Source organism: Ursus arctos, unplaced genomic scaffold (assembly GCF_023065955.2).
Source record: "Ursus arctos isolate Adak ecotype North America unplaced genomic scaffold, UrsArc2.0 scaffold_19, whole genome shotgun sequence".
NCBI classification, from domain to species: Eukaryota; Metazoa; Chordata; class Mammalia; order Carnivora; family Ursidae; genus Ursus; species Ursus arctos.
Window position 1 is genome coordinate 57,262,435 of NW_026622863.1, and position 16,158 is coordinate 57,278,592.

The 16,158-nt window shown below is 49.1% G+C and overlaps 1 protein-coding gene across 2 annotated transcripts; it reads right to left on the bottom strand.

Annotated features, from left to right (window-relative positions):
• Positions 1 to 13,367: 13,367 nt before the first annotated feature.
• CLEC11A (C-type lectin domain containing 11A) lies at positions 13,368 to 15,928 on the bottom strand. 2 transcript variants are annotated; one of them, XM_057314577.1, is made up of 4 exons: positions 15,829 to 15,928; positions 14,964 to 15,150; positions 14,465 to 14,656; positions 13,368 to 14,055 (listed from the first exon to the last, which is right to left on the bottom strand). In XM_057314577.1, the coding sequence occupies exons 1-4, from the start codon at positions 15,853 to 15,855 to the stop codon at positions 13,610 to 13,612; spliced, it is 852 nt and encodes a 283-aa protein (XP_057170560.1). In that variant the 5' UTR covers positions 15,856 to 15,928; the 3' UTR covers positions 13,368 to 13,609. The 2 variants fall into 2 exon arrangements, with proteins under 2 accessions (XP_057170560.1, XP_026344049.1); XM_026488264.4 differs by lacking the exon at positions 15,829 to 15,928 and adding an exon at positions 15,377 to 15,789.
• Positions 15,929 to 16,158: the final 230 nt, after the last annotated feature.

Sequence of the window (16,158 nt, forward strand, 5' to 3'; positions counted from 1 at the left end):
CCTTGGGACATAAGCTCCTCCCCCAGAATGTCAGCCCCTACCCCTAGTGTATCAGTCCCGCCCCCTGAGATGTCAGCCCCTCTCCCTGGAACATTGGCTCCTGTCCCAGGATGTCAGCCCCTCCCCCTGGGATGTTAACTCCTACCATAATGTCACCTTTTCCTCTGGTCTGTTGACCCCTCCCCCAGAATATCAACCCCTCCTCCTGGGATTTCAGTCCCTCCCCCTGGAATGTCAACCCCTCCCCCAGAATGTCAGCCCCTACCACTGGGGTGTCAGCTCCTCCCTTTGGATGTTAGCCCCTCCCCCTCCAATGTAGGCCCTTCTCCCTTGAATGACCCTGTCCAAAGTAGGGATCCTGGTGTTGTTCACCTCTCTCTAGAGCCTAGAACCACGCCATTCGGCCCACCGGCTCTCAATAATCATGACTGAATGGGTTAGTGGGGTCAGTCTTTTCAAGTCCTGACTACCACTTACTCGCTGTGTGACCATTGGTAAGTGACTTTACCTCTCGGACCTTCCTCATCTGTAGAATAGTAATAATCTAATACCACTCTGGTGGGGTCGAGATGCCGATTTTGGGTGTCCATATGTTTATAAAGCTCCGGACAGGACCTGGTGCATAGGACACCATCCGTGCCTGTGAACTGCCCTTATCTGATGAAGGAAGGTTCTCAAAGAAATGTTATTAAAGAGAGATTTTCAGTCCCTAAAATCCTCTCTCATGGAGGCTGCCCAAGGAAATGCTGACTCCTTCCCTTGGCCATGCCATGCTCCCTCTGGGTCTCAAACCCACCTTACCAACCGCCCTGAGGAGAATCCTCAAGCCAACTCCAACACCAGAGTCTCCTGAAAGACTACTTAACCGCATTCATCAGAAAATCAATACAAATTTAAAACTTCATGGGGATCCCTCAGTTCTCCTTGGGGGGGGGAGGGGAAGGTGGAAGACAGTGACGTCATTGTCGCCCTGGTGAAGCATGTGAAATGCCCCACTGGGTGCCCCATGGCACCCTCTAGCAACGCAACACGTCACACGCCCTCTGGCCCTGCCAGTCCCCTAAGAAGAATAAAGAAAAGGAGAAAAACCTATCTTTTTGTTGTTTAAAGATTTTATTTTATTTTTTTAAAGATTTATTTCTTTATTTAAGAGAGAGTGTGCGCGGGGCGCCTGGGTGGCACAGCGGTTAAGTGTCTGCCTTCGGCTCAGGGCATGATCCCGGTGTTGTGGGATCGAGCCCCACATCAGGCTCCTCCGCTATGAGCCTGCTTCTTCCTCTCCCACTCCCCCTGCTTGTGTTCCCTCTCTAGCTGGCTGTCTCTATCTCTGTCAAATAAATAAATAAAATCTTAAAAAAAAAAAAAAAGAGAGAGAGAGTGCGCGCACGCACATGAGCCAGACTTGGGGGGTGGGGTACAGAGGAAGAGGGAGAGAGAAACTTTAGCAGACTCTATGCTGAGCTTGGAGCCCAATGCCGGGCTCGATCCCAGGATCCTGAGATCATGACCTCAGCCGAAACTGAGAGTTCTCCACTTAACTGACTGAGCCACCCAGGCGCCCCAAGATTTTTTTTAAGTGATCTCTGCATCCAACGTGGGCTCGAAATCACAACCCCGAGATCAAGAGTCACGTGCTCTCCCCACTTTGAGGGAGGCCAGCCAGGCACCCCTCCAAGGGCTCAAAGAATAACAGTGGCAACCAAGAATCTTAAACCTAGCAAAGCTATTTTTCAAAAGCGAAGTTTATTTCTAGATAAACAAAAACAGAGAGAATTTGCTGCTAGCAGACCTGCCTTACAAGAAATACTAAAGGAAGTTCTTCAGGAGGAAGGCAAATTCCAGATAGTAATGCAAATCCAGAGGGAAAACTAGTTAAGGTAATGATGTCATTTTATTTTGTTTTATTTTCTAAAGATTTTATTTTTAGCAATCTCGACGCCCAGTGTGAGGCTCGAACTCCTGACCCTGAGATCCAGAGTCACACGCTGCATCAACTGAGCCAGCCAGGTGCCCTGGTAATTATGTAATTTTAAAAGACAGACTTAATGCATAGTTTTTCTCCATTATTCTCTTAACTGATTTTAAAATCAGTTGTATGAAATCTTTAAAAAAAATAAAAGTAAAATAAATAAAATCAGTTGTATGAAATAATGTGCATATAATGTATCATTAGCCTATAACATATAGAGATGTAATATATTTGCCAATATCAACACAAAGGAAGTGGTGGAGGAAAGCTAAGGAAATGACCATGGATGGATGGTAAAGTAGTAATAATTATTGTTGGGTTTGTAATATTAATATGTATGACAGTAATACCACAGAAAGCGAGAAGAGATTAGAGCTATGTAGGACTAGCAATTCTCTATCTCACTGGAATTAAGCTAGTATAAATAGGAACCTGATTCCGGTCAATTAGAATGTATATGGTAAACCCCACAACAACAACCCCCCCAAAAAAATTAACAGTGTCAAGAACTCTTACAACTCAATAACAGAAATATACAAATAACCCAATCTTTAAATGAGCAAGAGATCTGAATAGACGTTTCCCAAAGGAGATACACAAATGACCAAAAGCCCATGAAAATATTGGCATCATTAGTCATCAGAGAAATGCAAATCAAAATCCCAAGGGGATAGCACTTAGCATCCACGAGGATTGTTCAAATTAAAAAGCCAGATAACAGCAAGTGTTGGCAAGGATGAGGCGAAATTGGAAGCCTCACACACTGCTGGTGGGAGCATAGAATGGCACAGCCACTGTGGGAAACAGGCGGGCACTTCAAAAAAGTCAAACACAGAGGGGCGCCTGGGTGGCACAGCGGTTAAGCATCTGCCTTCAGCTCAGGGCGTGATCCTGGCGTTATGGGATCGGGCCCCACATCAGGCTCCTCCGCTATGAGCCTGCTTCTCCCTCTCCCACTCCCCCTGCTTGTGTTCCCTCTCTCGCTGGCTGTGTCTATCCTGTCGAATAAATAAAATCTTAAAAAAAAAAAAAAAGTCAAACACAGAGTTACCGTGGGATCCAGCTATTCCCCCTCCTAGATAGATATCCAAGAGACATGAAAACATACAACCACACAAAAACTTGTACCTGAATATTTAGAACGGCATTAGAGGTGGAAACAGTCGCCATGTCCCCATCAACCGAAGAATGATAAAACGCAACATAACCATACAAGGAAATGTTATTCAGCCGTAAGAAGGACTGAGGTGATAATTTGCTGCACAACCCGGATGGAACTGGAGACCCTCACACTAAGGGAAAGAAGGAGTCACAAAAGACCTCACGTTTATGTGATTCCATTCATCTGAAATCCATAACGGGAAAATCTGGGAGGTCAGCAAATAGATTCTTGGTTTCTTGGGACTGGGAGTGGATGGAGAGGTAAGAAGATAATTGCTAAAAGGTACAGGTTTGGTGTTTGTTTGTCTGTGATGGTTAAAATGCTCTGACATTGACCGTGGTCATGGCTGCTCATATCTGAATGTACGAAGCACCATTGAATTGTCCACTTAAGTTTTATGAATTGTATGGTATGTGAATCTCAATAAAACCTTAAAATAGGGGTGCCTGGGTGGCTCAGTTGGTTAAGCGTCTGCCTTCGGCTCAGGTCATGATCCTGGGGTCCTGGGATCGAGTCCCACGTCAGGCTCCCTGCTCAGTGGGGAGCCTGCTTCTTCCTTTCCCCTGTTTGTGCTCTCTTACTCTCTTGCTCTCTCTCTCAAATAAATAAATAAAATCTTAAAAAAAAAACTTTAAAGTAATCCAAGTACAACTGTATCACATCTATGACTTATTTGTGAAATATTAACGTCTGTATAATGTTTAATCACTCAACCAAGAGCATAGAGTGTCTTCACTTTTATTCCAATCATCTTTGGGTCCTTTATTAGAATTTAAAGTCTTCTCCCCAGAATCTTAATTTTTTTTTTTTATGTATGAGTTCCTAGATGATTTCTAGATATTTCAAAGGGATGGTGAATGGTATTTTAATTACATTTCATGTGTGTCTGTTGTTGGTGTAGAGAAATGAAATTGATTTTTGTAGGTTAATCTTGGGTTTTTTTGTTCGACTTTTTAAAGATTTTCTATTTTTTTTAAGTAATCTCTAAACCCAACATGGGGCTCAAACTCACAACTCAGAGTTCAAGAGTCTCACGCTCCACCGACTAAGCCCGCCAGGCACCCCTGTAGGTTAATCTTGTAACTCAGGACCTTGCTGATATCTCTTACTTGTTCCTACAGCTTTTTAAATAAACCATTAATCAGGATTTATACACAGTACTGCGTTAAGCAATAGCCATGATGAGGATATTCTAATGTCATTCTTGCTTTTGGAAGGAAGACATCCAAAATTCTTATGGTGTTTGCTGGAAGCTTTATAAAGTTAAGAAAATATCCTTTCCCCCCCTAGTTTACTACGTGTTTTAATTTTCAATCGTAAATAGATATAAAACCTTATCAAGTTATTTCTCCATGTTGATTGTAATCATTACATTTTTTTCCTTGGTCTGTTAGTGAATTACACTGAAAGAATTTTTTTAAAATTTTGAACGACCCTTACTAATTAGTGATAAATCCTACCTGATTGTGATGCATCATGATACAATGTTGGATTTAGCCGGCTATTATGCGATGTAGGATTTTTGCACCCACATTCACAAATGAAATGGACCTACGATTTTCTTTTCTTATGCATGTTCCTTATCTGGTTTTGGAATCAGCATCGCATTGGCTTCCAAAAATGAACTAGACAGATTCTACATGATTTCTATTTTCCGGAATAATGTGTATAAGACAAAAATTAAGCATTTCTTGAATATTTGATATCAGTCACCTAGAAGACCATCTGTGCCCCTAGGGTTTTTTTGAGAGAGAGAGAATGGTAATCTTTGACTATAACTTTGTATATTTCAGTACTTACTAGTTTACTCAACTTCTTGATTTTTGGATAATTTTTGGCATTTTATATTGTTCTAGTAATGTAACCATTTCATCTACGTTTTTAAATGTTGGCCCGTAGTTGGTCATAGTACTATCGAATTACTTTTTTTTTAAAGTTTATTCATTTTTTTAAAAAGTAAACTCTACACCCACCACGGGACTCAAACTCGTGACCCTGACACCAAGAGTTCTCTCTCTTTTTTTCTTTTTTTTTTTTTAAGATTTTATTTATTTATTCGACAGAGATAGAGACAGCCAGCGAGAGAGGGAACACAAGCAGGGGGAGTGGGAGAGGAAGAAGCAGGCTCATAGCAGAGGAGCCTGATGTGGGGCTCGATCCCAGAACGCCGGGATCACGCCCTGAGCTGAAGGCAGATGCTTAACCGCTGTGCCACCCAGGCGCCCTCTCTCTTTTTTTCTTATTCGGTTTTGCCAAAAGTCAATCGATCTTAGTGACTTTTTCAAAAATCAAGATAACTTCTTGTTTTGTTAGACTTTTCTCCCCCGCTTTCATTCCATTGACTTCTGCCCCCCCCCCTTTTTTGGTCACTTATTTTGCTCTTGTTTCTGTGGATTTGCTTTATTGCTTATTTTCCCACTGTTTGCATCAGATTGTTTGCTCATCATAGAAAAAACTATTTGTTGGATCAAGTTTTTATCAACTGCTTTTTCTCCACCTGTGGAGATGTCATCTGGTTTTCCTCCATTAACCTGTGAATGCGGAGCATGAATGAATTGATGAAATCAGGAGGTAGTATTTTATTTAGGATTTTTTGATTCATGAGAGAAATAGGACTGTGGTTTTCCCTGTTTACGCTGTTCTTGACTATTTTTTCAGATTTTATTTTTTTAAGTCATCTCTACGTCCAGCGTGGGACTCAGACACACAACCCCGAGATCAAGAGTTGCACGCTCGGGGCGCCTGGGTAGCGCAGTCATTAAGCGTCTGCCTTCGGCTGGGGGCGTGATCCCGGCGTTCTGGGATCGAGTCCCACATCGGGCTCCTGGGCTGGGAGCCTGCTTCTTCCTCTCCCACTCCCCCTGCTTGTGCTCCCTCTCTCGCTGGCTGTCTCTCTGTCACATAAAAAAAAAAAAAAAAAAAAAAAAAAAAAAAAGAGTTGCACGCTCCACCAATTACACCCGCCGGGTGCCCCTGTCCTTGACTATTTTTTTCTTGTACTTACATTGTAGTGACCTCATAAAATGAGTTAAGGAGCGTTACTTCTTTTTCTAATTGCTGGGTGGATTTATACAAAGTTGTAACGATTTGTTCCATGAAATGTTATACGAAGCAACGGTTACTGAGACACGATGGACTTGATGCAGCCTTAAACGAATGAATCAGTGAATCAGTGTGCAGAACAGAGTCCCATAAAAGACCCACAAATACTAAAATACGATGGGGCAGGGACCACAGAGAATCGGGAAAAGATAACTATTTAACAAATGCTATTGAAATCATCGGTTATCCTTAGGGGAAAAAGCAAAATTGGATTTCTACATCACACCTCACAAAGATCAACTTGTGAGTTGAAGACTTTCGTGTGGAAGGGAAAACTTTAAGAATGCAAGAGAATATCCTTCACCCCTGGGGGCAGGGAAGGATTTCTTTCTTTTTTTTTTTTTCCAAATATTCATGTATTTGACAGAGAGAGACAGCCAGCGAGAGAGGGAACACAAGCAGGGGGAGTGGGAGAGGAAGAAGCAGGCTCATAGCCGAGGAGCCTGATGTGGGGCTCGATCCCAGAACGCCGGGATCACGCCCTGAGCCGAAGGCAGACGCTTAACGACTGCGCCACCCAGGCGGCCCAGGGAAGGATTTCTTAAGTGACTATATGATACCATAATGGTGGAGACGTGTCATGATACATTTGTCCAAACCCGCTGAATGCACACCACTAAGATTGAGCCTTCAGGTAAACTTTGAGGGGTGATGATGGGTAAGTTCATCAATCGATGAGCTTGAAAATGTACCCATTCTACCCACGTGGATGACGGGGGAGGCTATGCCTGTGTGGGGGTGGGGGTACATGGGAAATCTCTGTGCCTTACTCTCAACCTTTTAAAAAATATTTTATTTATGTATTTGAGAGAGAGCAAGAGAGATCACAGAGGGAGAGGGAGAAGTAGACTCCCCGCTGAGCACGAAGCTTGATCCCAGGACGCCTCACTGCCTGAGCCAGCCAGGTGCCCCCTTCCTCTCGACTTTGTTGTCAACTGAAAACTGCTCTTAAAAGGAAAAAAAAAGGGAAGAAAGACACTTATTTAAAACAAAAACAAAAACCTTGGGGTGCCTGGCTGGCTCAGTCGGTGGAACGTTCAAGTCTTTTTTTTTTTTTAATATTTTATTTATTTATTTGACAGAGAGAGGGAGAGCCAGCGAGAGAGGGAACACAAGCAGGGGGAGTGGGAGAGGAAGAAGCAGGCTCATAGCGGAGGAGCCTGATGTGGGGCTCAATCCTATAACGCCAGGATCACGCCCTGAGCCGAAGGCAGACGCTTAACGACTGAGCCACCCAGGCGCCCCGGAACGTTCAACTCTTGATCTAGGGGTTGTAAGTGTGAACCCCACTCTGAGCGATGAGATTACTTAAAAAAAATAATATCTTAAAGAAAAAAACCCCCAGCTAGCTACGTCTGTAGCTACGTATAGTAAGATATGGTCATGGGCTGGATTTTGCCCCTCTCCACGGATTCATAGGTCGAAGTCCTGACCCCAGCACCTTAGAATGTGACTGTATTTTGAATAAGGTCTTTAAAATGAAGCCCTTGGAGTGGGTCCTAATCCAGGCTGATTGGTGTCCTTTTAAGAGGACCTTTGGACACACAGAGAGACCCCAGGAATGCTTAAGCATGGACAATGACTGGGTGAGGACACACAGAAAAGGCAGCCATCTGCAAGCCAAGGAGAGAAGCCTCGAAAGGAACCAACCTGCTGACACTTGCATCTTCAACTTCTAGCTTCCAGAACGGTGAGAAATAAAATTTCTGTTGTTTAAGGTACCCTGTCTTTAGCGGCGCCTGGGTGGCTCAGTTGTTAAGCGTCTGCCTTCAGCTCAGGGCGTGATCCCAGGGTCCTGGGATGGAGCCCCGCATCGGGCTCCCTGCTCAGCGGGAAGCCTGCTTCTCCCTTTCCCACTCCCCCTGCTTGTGTTCCCTCTCTTGCTGTCTCTCTCTCTCTGTCAAATAAATACATAAAATCTTAAAAAAAAAAATGGTACCCTGTCTTTGGTCCTTTGTTACGGCGGCCCTAGAATACTAATGCAGATATCGTTACTTTTATAAAGCTCAAAAGCAAGCAAAACGAAATCATATGTTGCTTAGGGACACATACATATGTGCTAAAGTAATCATGGAAACTGAGTGAAGCATAAACTTGATTCGGGATAATGGTTACAGGTGGGCATGAGGGACAGCAAAGGACAGAGTAGTAAATAATAACATCCTAGTATTATATCGAGTGGTGAATTAATAGGCGGTCTTCTTCTCCCTGGGTCCGTACACATATATTACTTTCCATGTACCCACTATTACAGAATTGCCCAAAAGATCATTTCAAAGGCAGAGCTGGCGTTCCACTTCCTGCCACCTCTGTCGTCCAAATCCACCCCAGCTCTGGCTTCCTGCCCGGAAGGCTGCCAGGAGCTGTCACGGCTCAGGGTCGGAACCCGAAGTCCAGTTGCGTTTGGAGTAGGTGGAAATAGACTGAGAAAGGAAGGTTACTTGCCTCCTGCAGGAATTTGCAAAACCCAAGCTCACACTGCCATCTGGCCTGGCTCACACAACCACCTGTGCTTTGGAAAAAAAGCAACTTGCTGCTGGAATGACAGAGGCTGGCATTTTGGGAGGAGGTGGTAGCTTGGGGCTGAAGCAGAGGAGAGGTTGTTCGAATGAATGAATAAAGAACGTGGGGCTGGCATGGAAAAGCCTGTGGAAGCCAGGAGGGGGTCATGTTCAAAGTGAACCACTGAGGACAGAAGCACGACCTAATGGACACCTGGGTGGCTTAGTTGGTTAAGCGTCTGCCTTGGGCTCAGGTCATGATCCCGGGGTCCTAGGATCGAGTCCCACATCAGGCTCCTTGCTCAGCAGGAAGCCTGCTTCTCCCTCTGCCTGCTGTTTCCCTTGCTTGTGCTCTCTCTCTCTCAAATAAATAAAATCTTTAAAAAAATAAAATAAAAATTATATATATATATATCTCCACGACCTAAAACAAAAGAACTCATTCTATCCTCTGCATGCTTCCCTCAACTGGCCCTAAGGAGGGACACACCTCACCTCGTATATTCTGGTGGAGAATAACCTGAATCGAATCATCATGAGGAAAAAACATCAGGCAAACTCAAGTGAGGAACTTCTGTTAAAAAAAAAAAAAAGTGGGGGTTGTTCTTCCAAAATGTCAACATCATAAATATGGAAATGTTCCACATTCAAGGAGCCATGACTACAAAATGCAACACCTGAGCCCAGACGAGTTCCTGCCTGAACTGGGAGGGGAAAGTGCTTCGAGAGGGAGCATTTGGGTCAGTCGATGAAACGGAGATACCACTAGGAGATTAGATAAAAAGTATTAAGTAAATGTTGCATTTATGGAGGTTGATTACTGTGGGTGAGTAAGAGAGCATCTCTCTTCTTAGGAAATACACACTGAAGTATTCAGGGGTAAAGGGCGATGATGTGTGTAACTAACACATGCTTCAGAAAACATACGCATGTACTGAGAAACGAAAAGTAGCCCGGACTCTCAAAATCTGCCCATCTACCCACACACGCCACGAGGCCGCTGCAGAGTGAACGGGAAGCATTTCCCCCAGGGACACGCAGCAGCTGTGAAGGGTCCTAACCGGCTCCTATGTGAGCAACTACTGCTGTCTTACTCACTGAGAGAGTTTGTTCTCTAAAATCAGAGGCTTTTCGAAACTTTGTTGTTTCAAAGTATATCCGTAAGAATGAAACTTAGCCCACTCTTCCCGGAAGATCTACGTCACTTTGACACTGACGAGAAGCCTCGATTTCCAGCCCTGACGCAGAGCTTTATATAGACTTTCTGGGCATAGCATGCCACGTTTATCCTCACTTTGTAGTTTCCAAGGAAACAGGATCCTGAGTCCACTTTGCAGTCCGTAACTGTTGACTCATTTATACACACCCCTGCTTTGCTCTAAAGCTACCGAACCACAGTTTCACTTAAATTTCACCAAATTCTTCTCTTCCCCCAAATCCTGTAAGTTCATCACAGCTTCTCTTTTGGGATGTGGTCTCCTCCCCTGCAATTGGTCAGTAAACCTGATTTTAATTTGTTGCTGGTCATTGGGTTAGGATGGATGGGTGGGTGATGGAGGGATGGATGGATGGACGGGTGGATAAATAATGATAAAGCCAAAGCAATAGGGTAAACTGTTAACAATAGATAAATCTGGGTAGATACTACTTGTATTTGGGCAGGTTATCTGTAAGCTTGAGGTTATTTCCAAACAAAAAGGTGTGTGTGTTTTTGAAAAAACTAAATTCGTTTGGACCAGTATTTAGTAATTTTTTTCGAAGCCAAGGAAGAATTTTTATATTGTATTTTATGTTGTAATTCAGTACATATTCAAGATACTCAAATTTTGGGGGAAAAATTCTTACCATTTTCTATGCATTCTCTTATTTTCTATGCACTTATGAAAGACGCTTATTATTAATTTACAATTATCCGTGGAAATTCATCCGTTTTTAAAAACTCTTGGAAAGGTCTGAGCACTAGTTACATACAGTCTAATCCTAAATGAATGTTATACTTCGACTTCGGGTTTTTCTTCCCGTTGACTCGTGACGGAACTACATTTCCCAAAGCACCTTAGGGCGAGGCCCGCCAGTGGGAGATTGGGGGGGGTGAGCTTTGATTGGAGACAGCCAAATTCCTACCTGTCATGCTTTCTGGGGAACTGTAAGCGAGCCTCATGTGGGAAGAGGGGGCGGGACTTTCGAGAGGACTTGCGTGAGGTTCCCGATGGCTGCTGGGAAACGTGGTTCCGAGAAGAAGGTAGAGGGCCTGCCGCTCGGAGTCCTGGGACTTGTAGTCTTGGCAAACCGATGCCGGCCGGGTTCTTCCTCCGCTGGGTCATCTCAGGCATTGGGCCCTTCCTCCTCCACCACCGCCTTGGAATCTCTTCATGCATCGATCCCAGGCAGCTGCTGAGACCTCTGGTCCGCGACTCCGAGCTCTCAAACCGCAGGTGCTCCGCAGAGAGTCAGGGCGGGGGCATTGGCAAACGCTGGTCTTTGGCAGGCCTGGGAGGGCTTCTCAGAGGTGAGGGGGGCAGGGCCCCTATGAACAAAACGGAGTCAGGAATCAGTCCAGAATGCAGCGTACAGGGGAGCTGATGATGCTTAAACAGTCCTTGCAAAATGCCCTCCACTCCCCCCACCCCACCCCCCCGCCCCACCTCTCTGTGTGCTCATAAGTCTATGCCCCTGGGCTTAATATGACAGTGACCCAACAGTGGCACCTAGAGTAATGGACGGTGTGATGAGGAAAGCCCCCTACTCTGTGGGCGCCCAGGGAAGGCTCCTGACTGGGGGAGGCCAGGGAGGAAGAGAAGCAGAGATCAAGCTCATCTCAAGGTCCCAAACATGGCATCGTGCAGGCATCTTCCTTTCTACAAAGAGCTCCCCTGTGCCCAGGGATGCTGGGGGCTCGGAGTTGGTCATACCCAGCCCTGCCCAGCGAGCTCCCCGGTCTGGCTGATCAGGGCTTACTTAGGTCAGAAGAGAACTCAGCAGTTCTGGAACATCACGGGGGGCACCATACCCTGCTGGGGGAAGGGGGAAGCAGGTTGTTCAGGGTGACACACTTGGCCAGTTCTTGAAAGAAGCTATTCGTATGCAAAGACAGTGTCTGGACAGAACATAGAGAGGTGAGGGTGAGGTTAAAATTGCCACGTGAGAGTCAGATCTGGTGTTGCAAGGACCCCTCTGTGTCCAGCACTCTTCTACTCTTCTAGAAGGTATTCTTACCCATGATGTGCAGATGGGGACACTGAGGCACAGGGGTTATATCTCATTTTATGTGCCTCGTAGGTAAGTGGCCAAGATAGGATTAGAGTCCAGGCAGGTAACCACCACTGAACTGCTCCACATTCACCCACTCACTTTCCAGAATGTCGGGTCTGTAATGGTGGGCCCCTTCCAGGCAGTACCAGATACCCAACCATGTCTGCCTAATGTGCCCTCTGGTCGCCTAGAAGACATCCTGCTGCCTCTCCTGACCCCAGGAAACAAGTTCAGAGGGGGAAGAATTTTGAGCAAGGTCTTCAGTCCCCTGATTGAAGCCTTCCTGACCAGAGCCCCCCCACCCCACCCCACCTCCCCACCATTCCCCATTCTGTTACTCCTATAGGGGCTGTGGGGCTGAGAAATGACAGGGGTGGAGATGATACGGATGGCTCATTCCCCTCACTGGTGGATCCAGTGGTGACATTTTAGGCTGGTGGTACCATGGTGATGAAGACGCAGGGAAATAAGGACAGACGGGGTCACACTCCAGTTCCTGGGCTCTATGATGATTGTCAGGGTCAGGCCCATGTTGCCAGTATTGGGGGGAAGACACTGGGTAATTCCAAAACAAGAGCTCCTCCCTCAAAGCGTGTTGTCCTCGACGCCGAGGCCCAGGCTGGCCCACTCCGGAGTGTTCTGACTCAGGGAACAAAGGTATGAAAAAGGTGAAGAAAGAAAGGTAGCACGTGACTTACGTTCAACCATTTTTGAAATGTCACTTTCCTGGGCTCACCTGAACTTCCCAAGAGCTAATACAAGGTGGGATGGTTGTTCCCATGTTCAGGTGAGGAAACTGAGGCTGACAGAGGGGAAGGAACTGGCTTATGGCCTCGCAGGCAGGGAATAGAGAAGGAAACACTGGGAGGGAGCCCGTTTCCACGCAATATAGATTAAGTTTGTTTCTCAACACAGGCCCCTGAGGGTAGGGGAAGGGACCGGGGCAGGGCCTGACATTACATGATGGAAAGGAACTATCTGGTGGAACGAGTTTGAGATACACCAATTAAACAAAATTAAATGGGCTCTTTTCTGCAGGACTTGTCAGAACCTTTAGCTCCTTTGTATTTCCCAGATCTCTTTGACCAGGACCAAGGCCAAGGCCTGGACAATGATTGACAGGCCCTGTGTCCCAAAGGCCGTGAGTGGGACACGATGGGGGTGGAGACGTCAGCAGCCTGTGCACGCGTGTACTCCGGGCATCTGTGTGCAGGAGCAGATGATGCGTGTACATTTGTACATGTGTTCTCCATCATTCTGATTCTAGGGCTCAAATTATACATGTAAAAGCGGAACGGGATAGGCACCCAAAGGCCAGGGTCTTGCCCTCAGGCTTGCCCGGCGACGAGATAAAGACCAAAAGTGCCTCCACCGCCCGCTCAAGTCAGATTCCACAAGGCTTTATTGGCGCGGAACTTAGCCGGATGCCCGCCGCTTCCAAGAAAGACACGGGCGAGTAAGAGCTCTCGGCTGCGCAGAAGGCCCCCTGGGATCGCCCAGCCAGGGGGAACACGCTTCCATCCGTGGGCAGGGAGAGAGGGAGAGAAGGGCGTTCTCGCAGGGTGAACGGCCCAGCCAAACGGCGAGTGGTGGGATGGACTGGAGACGCGAGGACCGGCCCCGCTAGAAGGGGTACTCGCAGACGTAGTAGAGGCGGCGTTCGCAGTCGTGGTCCCACCAGGAGCCGTCATCCGAGGCCTGTGCCACGCAGTTCTCGAGCGTGCCGCCGTTGGGCTGGTTGGGGCTGAGCGGGTGCGGCGCGGGGCTAGGACCGGCTCCAGGCTCTGGACGGGGCGCGCGGTGCCAGGCGAAGAAGGACACGCGCTGGCCGTTCTCGAAGAGGTACAGTCCCTCGGAGCGCCGGTCGTGCACGCCCAGCCACACTGGCCAGTTGTAGGGAGCGAGCGCCGCGCGCAAATAACGAGTGAGCGCCTCCATCTGCTGGCGGTCCGCAGGCTGTGCCAGGCTCCCGCCCCGTGCCACGCACCGCGCCTGCGCCGCCGCCTGCGCCTCGAAGTCGCGCGATAGCAGGAAGCATTTGTGGCCCAGGCGCAGCCCCTTCAGACAGCCTGCGGGCGGGGAGGGGCGGGGTCAGGGGCTCCGGGGGCGGGGAGGAGGCGGGGTCGGGAGGAGGCGGGGTCAGAGCCACGGGGAGCAGGGAGGCGGAGAGTTAGGACCGCTGGGGTGGGGCCAGACTGCTGGAAAGGGACCGTAGGGGGAGTGGCGCGGCCCGAGTCGGGTACGCTCCACAGCGTGGTAGGGAGCGGGCCTGTCCCTCCGCGCGCCAGCTCTCCGCATTCACCCTCCACGCTACTCTAAGTCCCCATAAGCCAGCACCCTGCACATCTTTAGGAACTCGCTCGTCCCTAACACCCTGGCTCCTCACGTCTCTTCAGATGTTTCTGGGCCCTCCTCCCCCCAGTCCTCCTCTTGACCCCGATCGTCCCACTTTCCCTGCCCGGCGCGGCGCGGACTCACCCTCTAAGCGGCCATGCTCGCGCTCCGCGCGGCTCTGCGCCTCCTGCAGGGCTTGCACGGCGTCGCGGGTGTCGCTTGCTGCCTCCCGCAGCTGCCGCAGCCCCCGAGTCAACTCGACCACGCGGGTGTCCAACGCGTGCAGACGGACATGCAGCTGGTGCAGGCCTGCGTCCAGGCCGGCCAGGCGGCCCACTGCGGGCAGACAGGGAGCACGCTGGACGGGACCCGGGGATCGGAGCTGGGGGACTAAAGGGCCTGGAGGGACCTAGGGCTTCTGGGGGCAGAGTTGGGGTGGGCGGCACTCGGTATTTCTGAAAGGTAGGAGCCGGTGGCCCCGGGCTCTTGGGAGGCAAGACCAGGCACCCGGAGCTCCCAGGGATGTGGGGGTTATCGGCTGGGCGGTGGGCCATTGAAAGGTCCCAGGCAGTGAAAGGACGGTTCATTTTTGAGAAAATGACCGCGGAGACCTGGGGGCCGGGCGGAGTTAATGATTACTCACGGATATAAGTGACGGTGTCCTCAGGGGTGGGAGAGGGGCTAGGGCTAGAGGAGGGGGTTACCGTTGTTTCCTCCTCTTCCTCCCCCTGACCGTCTTCCTCGGTCCACCAGGTCTCTTTGTCTTCAGGGGTTCCCTCAGGGTTTTCGTCCCCCCTCCCAGCGGGCAGCCCCAGGGCCTCCTGCAAATGCTGAGGCAGGAGAGGGATGGTTAGGGCCAGCCCAGCTGCATTCTGACGCTCCAGACGCTCCGGCCGCCCCTTTACAGCAGTGAGTTCTGCCCCTGAGTTCCTTGTCTGAATCCATCATCCCTGCCCTTTGAGCCTGTCCCATCACTCACCCTTGCCCATTTCCCTAACCCTGGAATACCCTCCCTCCCACACCCACAGTTCCCCATCAGAGTCCTAAGCAACTCACCTTTAGCATCAGGGCCTCCCTCTCCCGCTCCTCCTCTTGGGCACCTCCCCAGACCCCCTCCCACTCCCTGTCTGCTCCTCGAGCCCCATGGCTGAAGCCCAGGAGCTGAGGGACCACCAGGGCCCCAAGCAGCCAGGCTGCCTGCATCAGGCTGGGCTCTGCAGCACCCCAGGCTGCAGAGGGATGTCTCTGGGGACTGGAGTGCGTGCAAATCACTAGCCCCCGGTTCCTGCCTCTCCCAGCTTCTTCCTGGTCCCTTTCCTCCAGGCTTTTGTCTCTGTCCACCGGTCTGTTCGTCCGTTGGTCTCTGCTCCTCTGTGTGTGTCTCTCTCCGCCTCTCTTGGCTCCCCTGAGGCCCTGCCTCTGTGGCCGGAAACCTCCAACGTTCCAAAGCCTGGATCCCGCCTTGGGTCTCCCCGCATACCCCCCTCTTCCCACTTTCCAGAGCTCACTTCCGCCCTGCCCTTTCCTTCCACCATGGCCAAAAGCTCAGATGGCCAGAAGAGGATGGAGCCGGCTCTTCAAGGGATCCTGGGGATACAACCTCTGTCCGGGAACCAGGGGGTTCTTGGGGCTTGGCCCTGCTCCCTACTCCTCCTCCTGGCCACTCCTCAGGACCAGGGAGACTGCAGGGTCTCCATAAGGTTTTTATTACCCTGTGGCCACCATCGCCCACGCACCCTGCTGGGGGAGGCTTTCCCACGATTCAATTCGCAGGCTCTAGGGCGCCTCCTGCCCCCAGATCTCCCATGCTGGCCTCAAGCCCTTGCCCCAAGATGAAA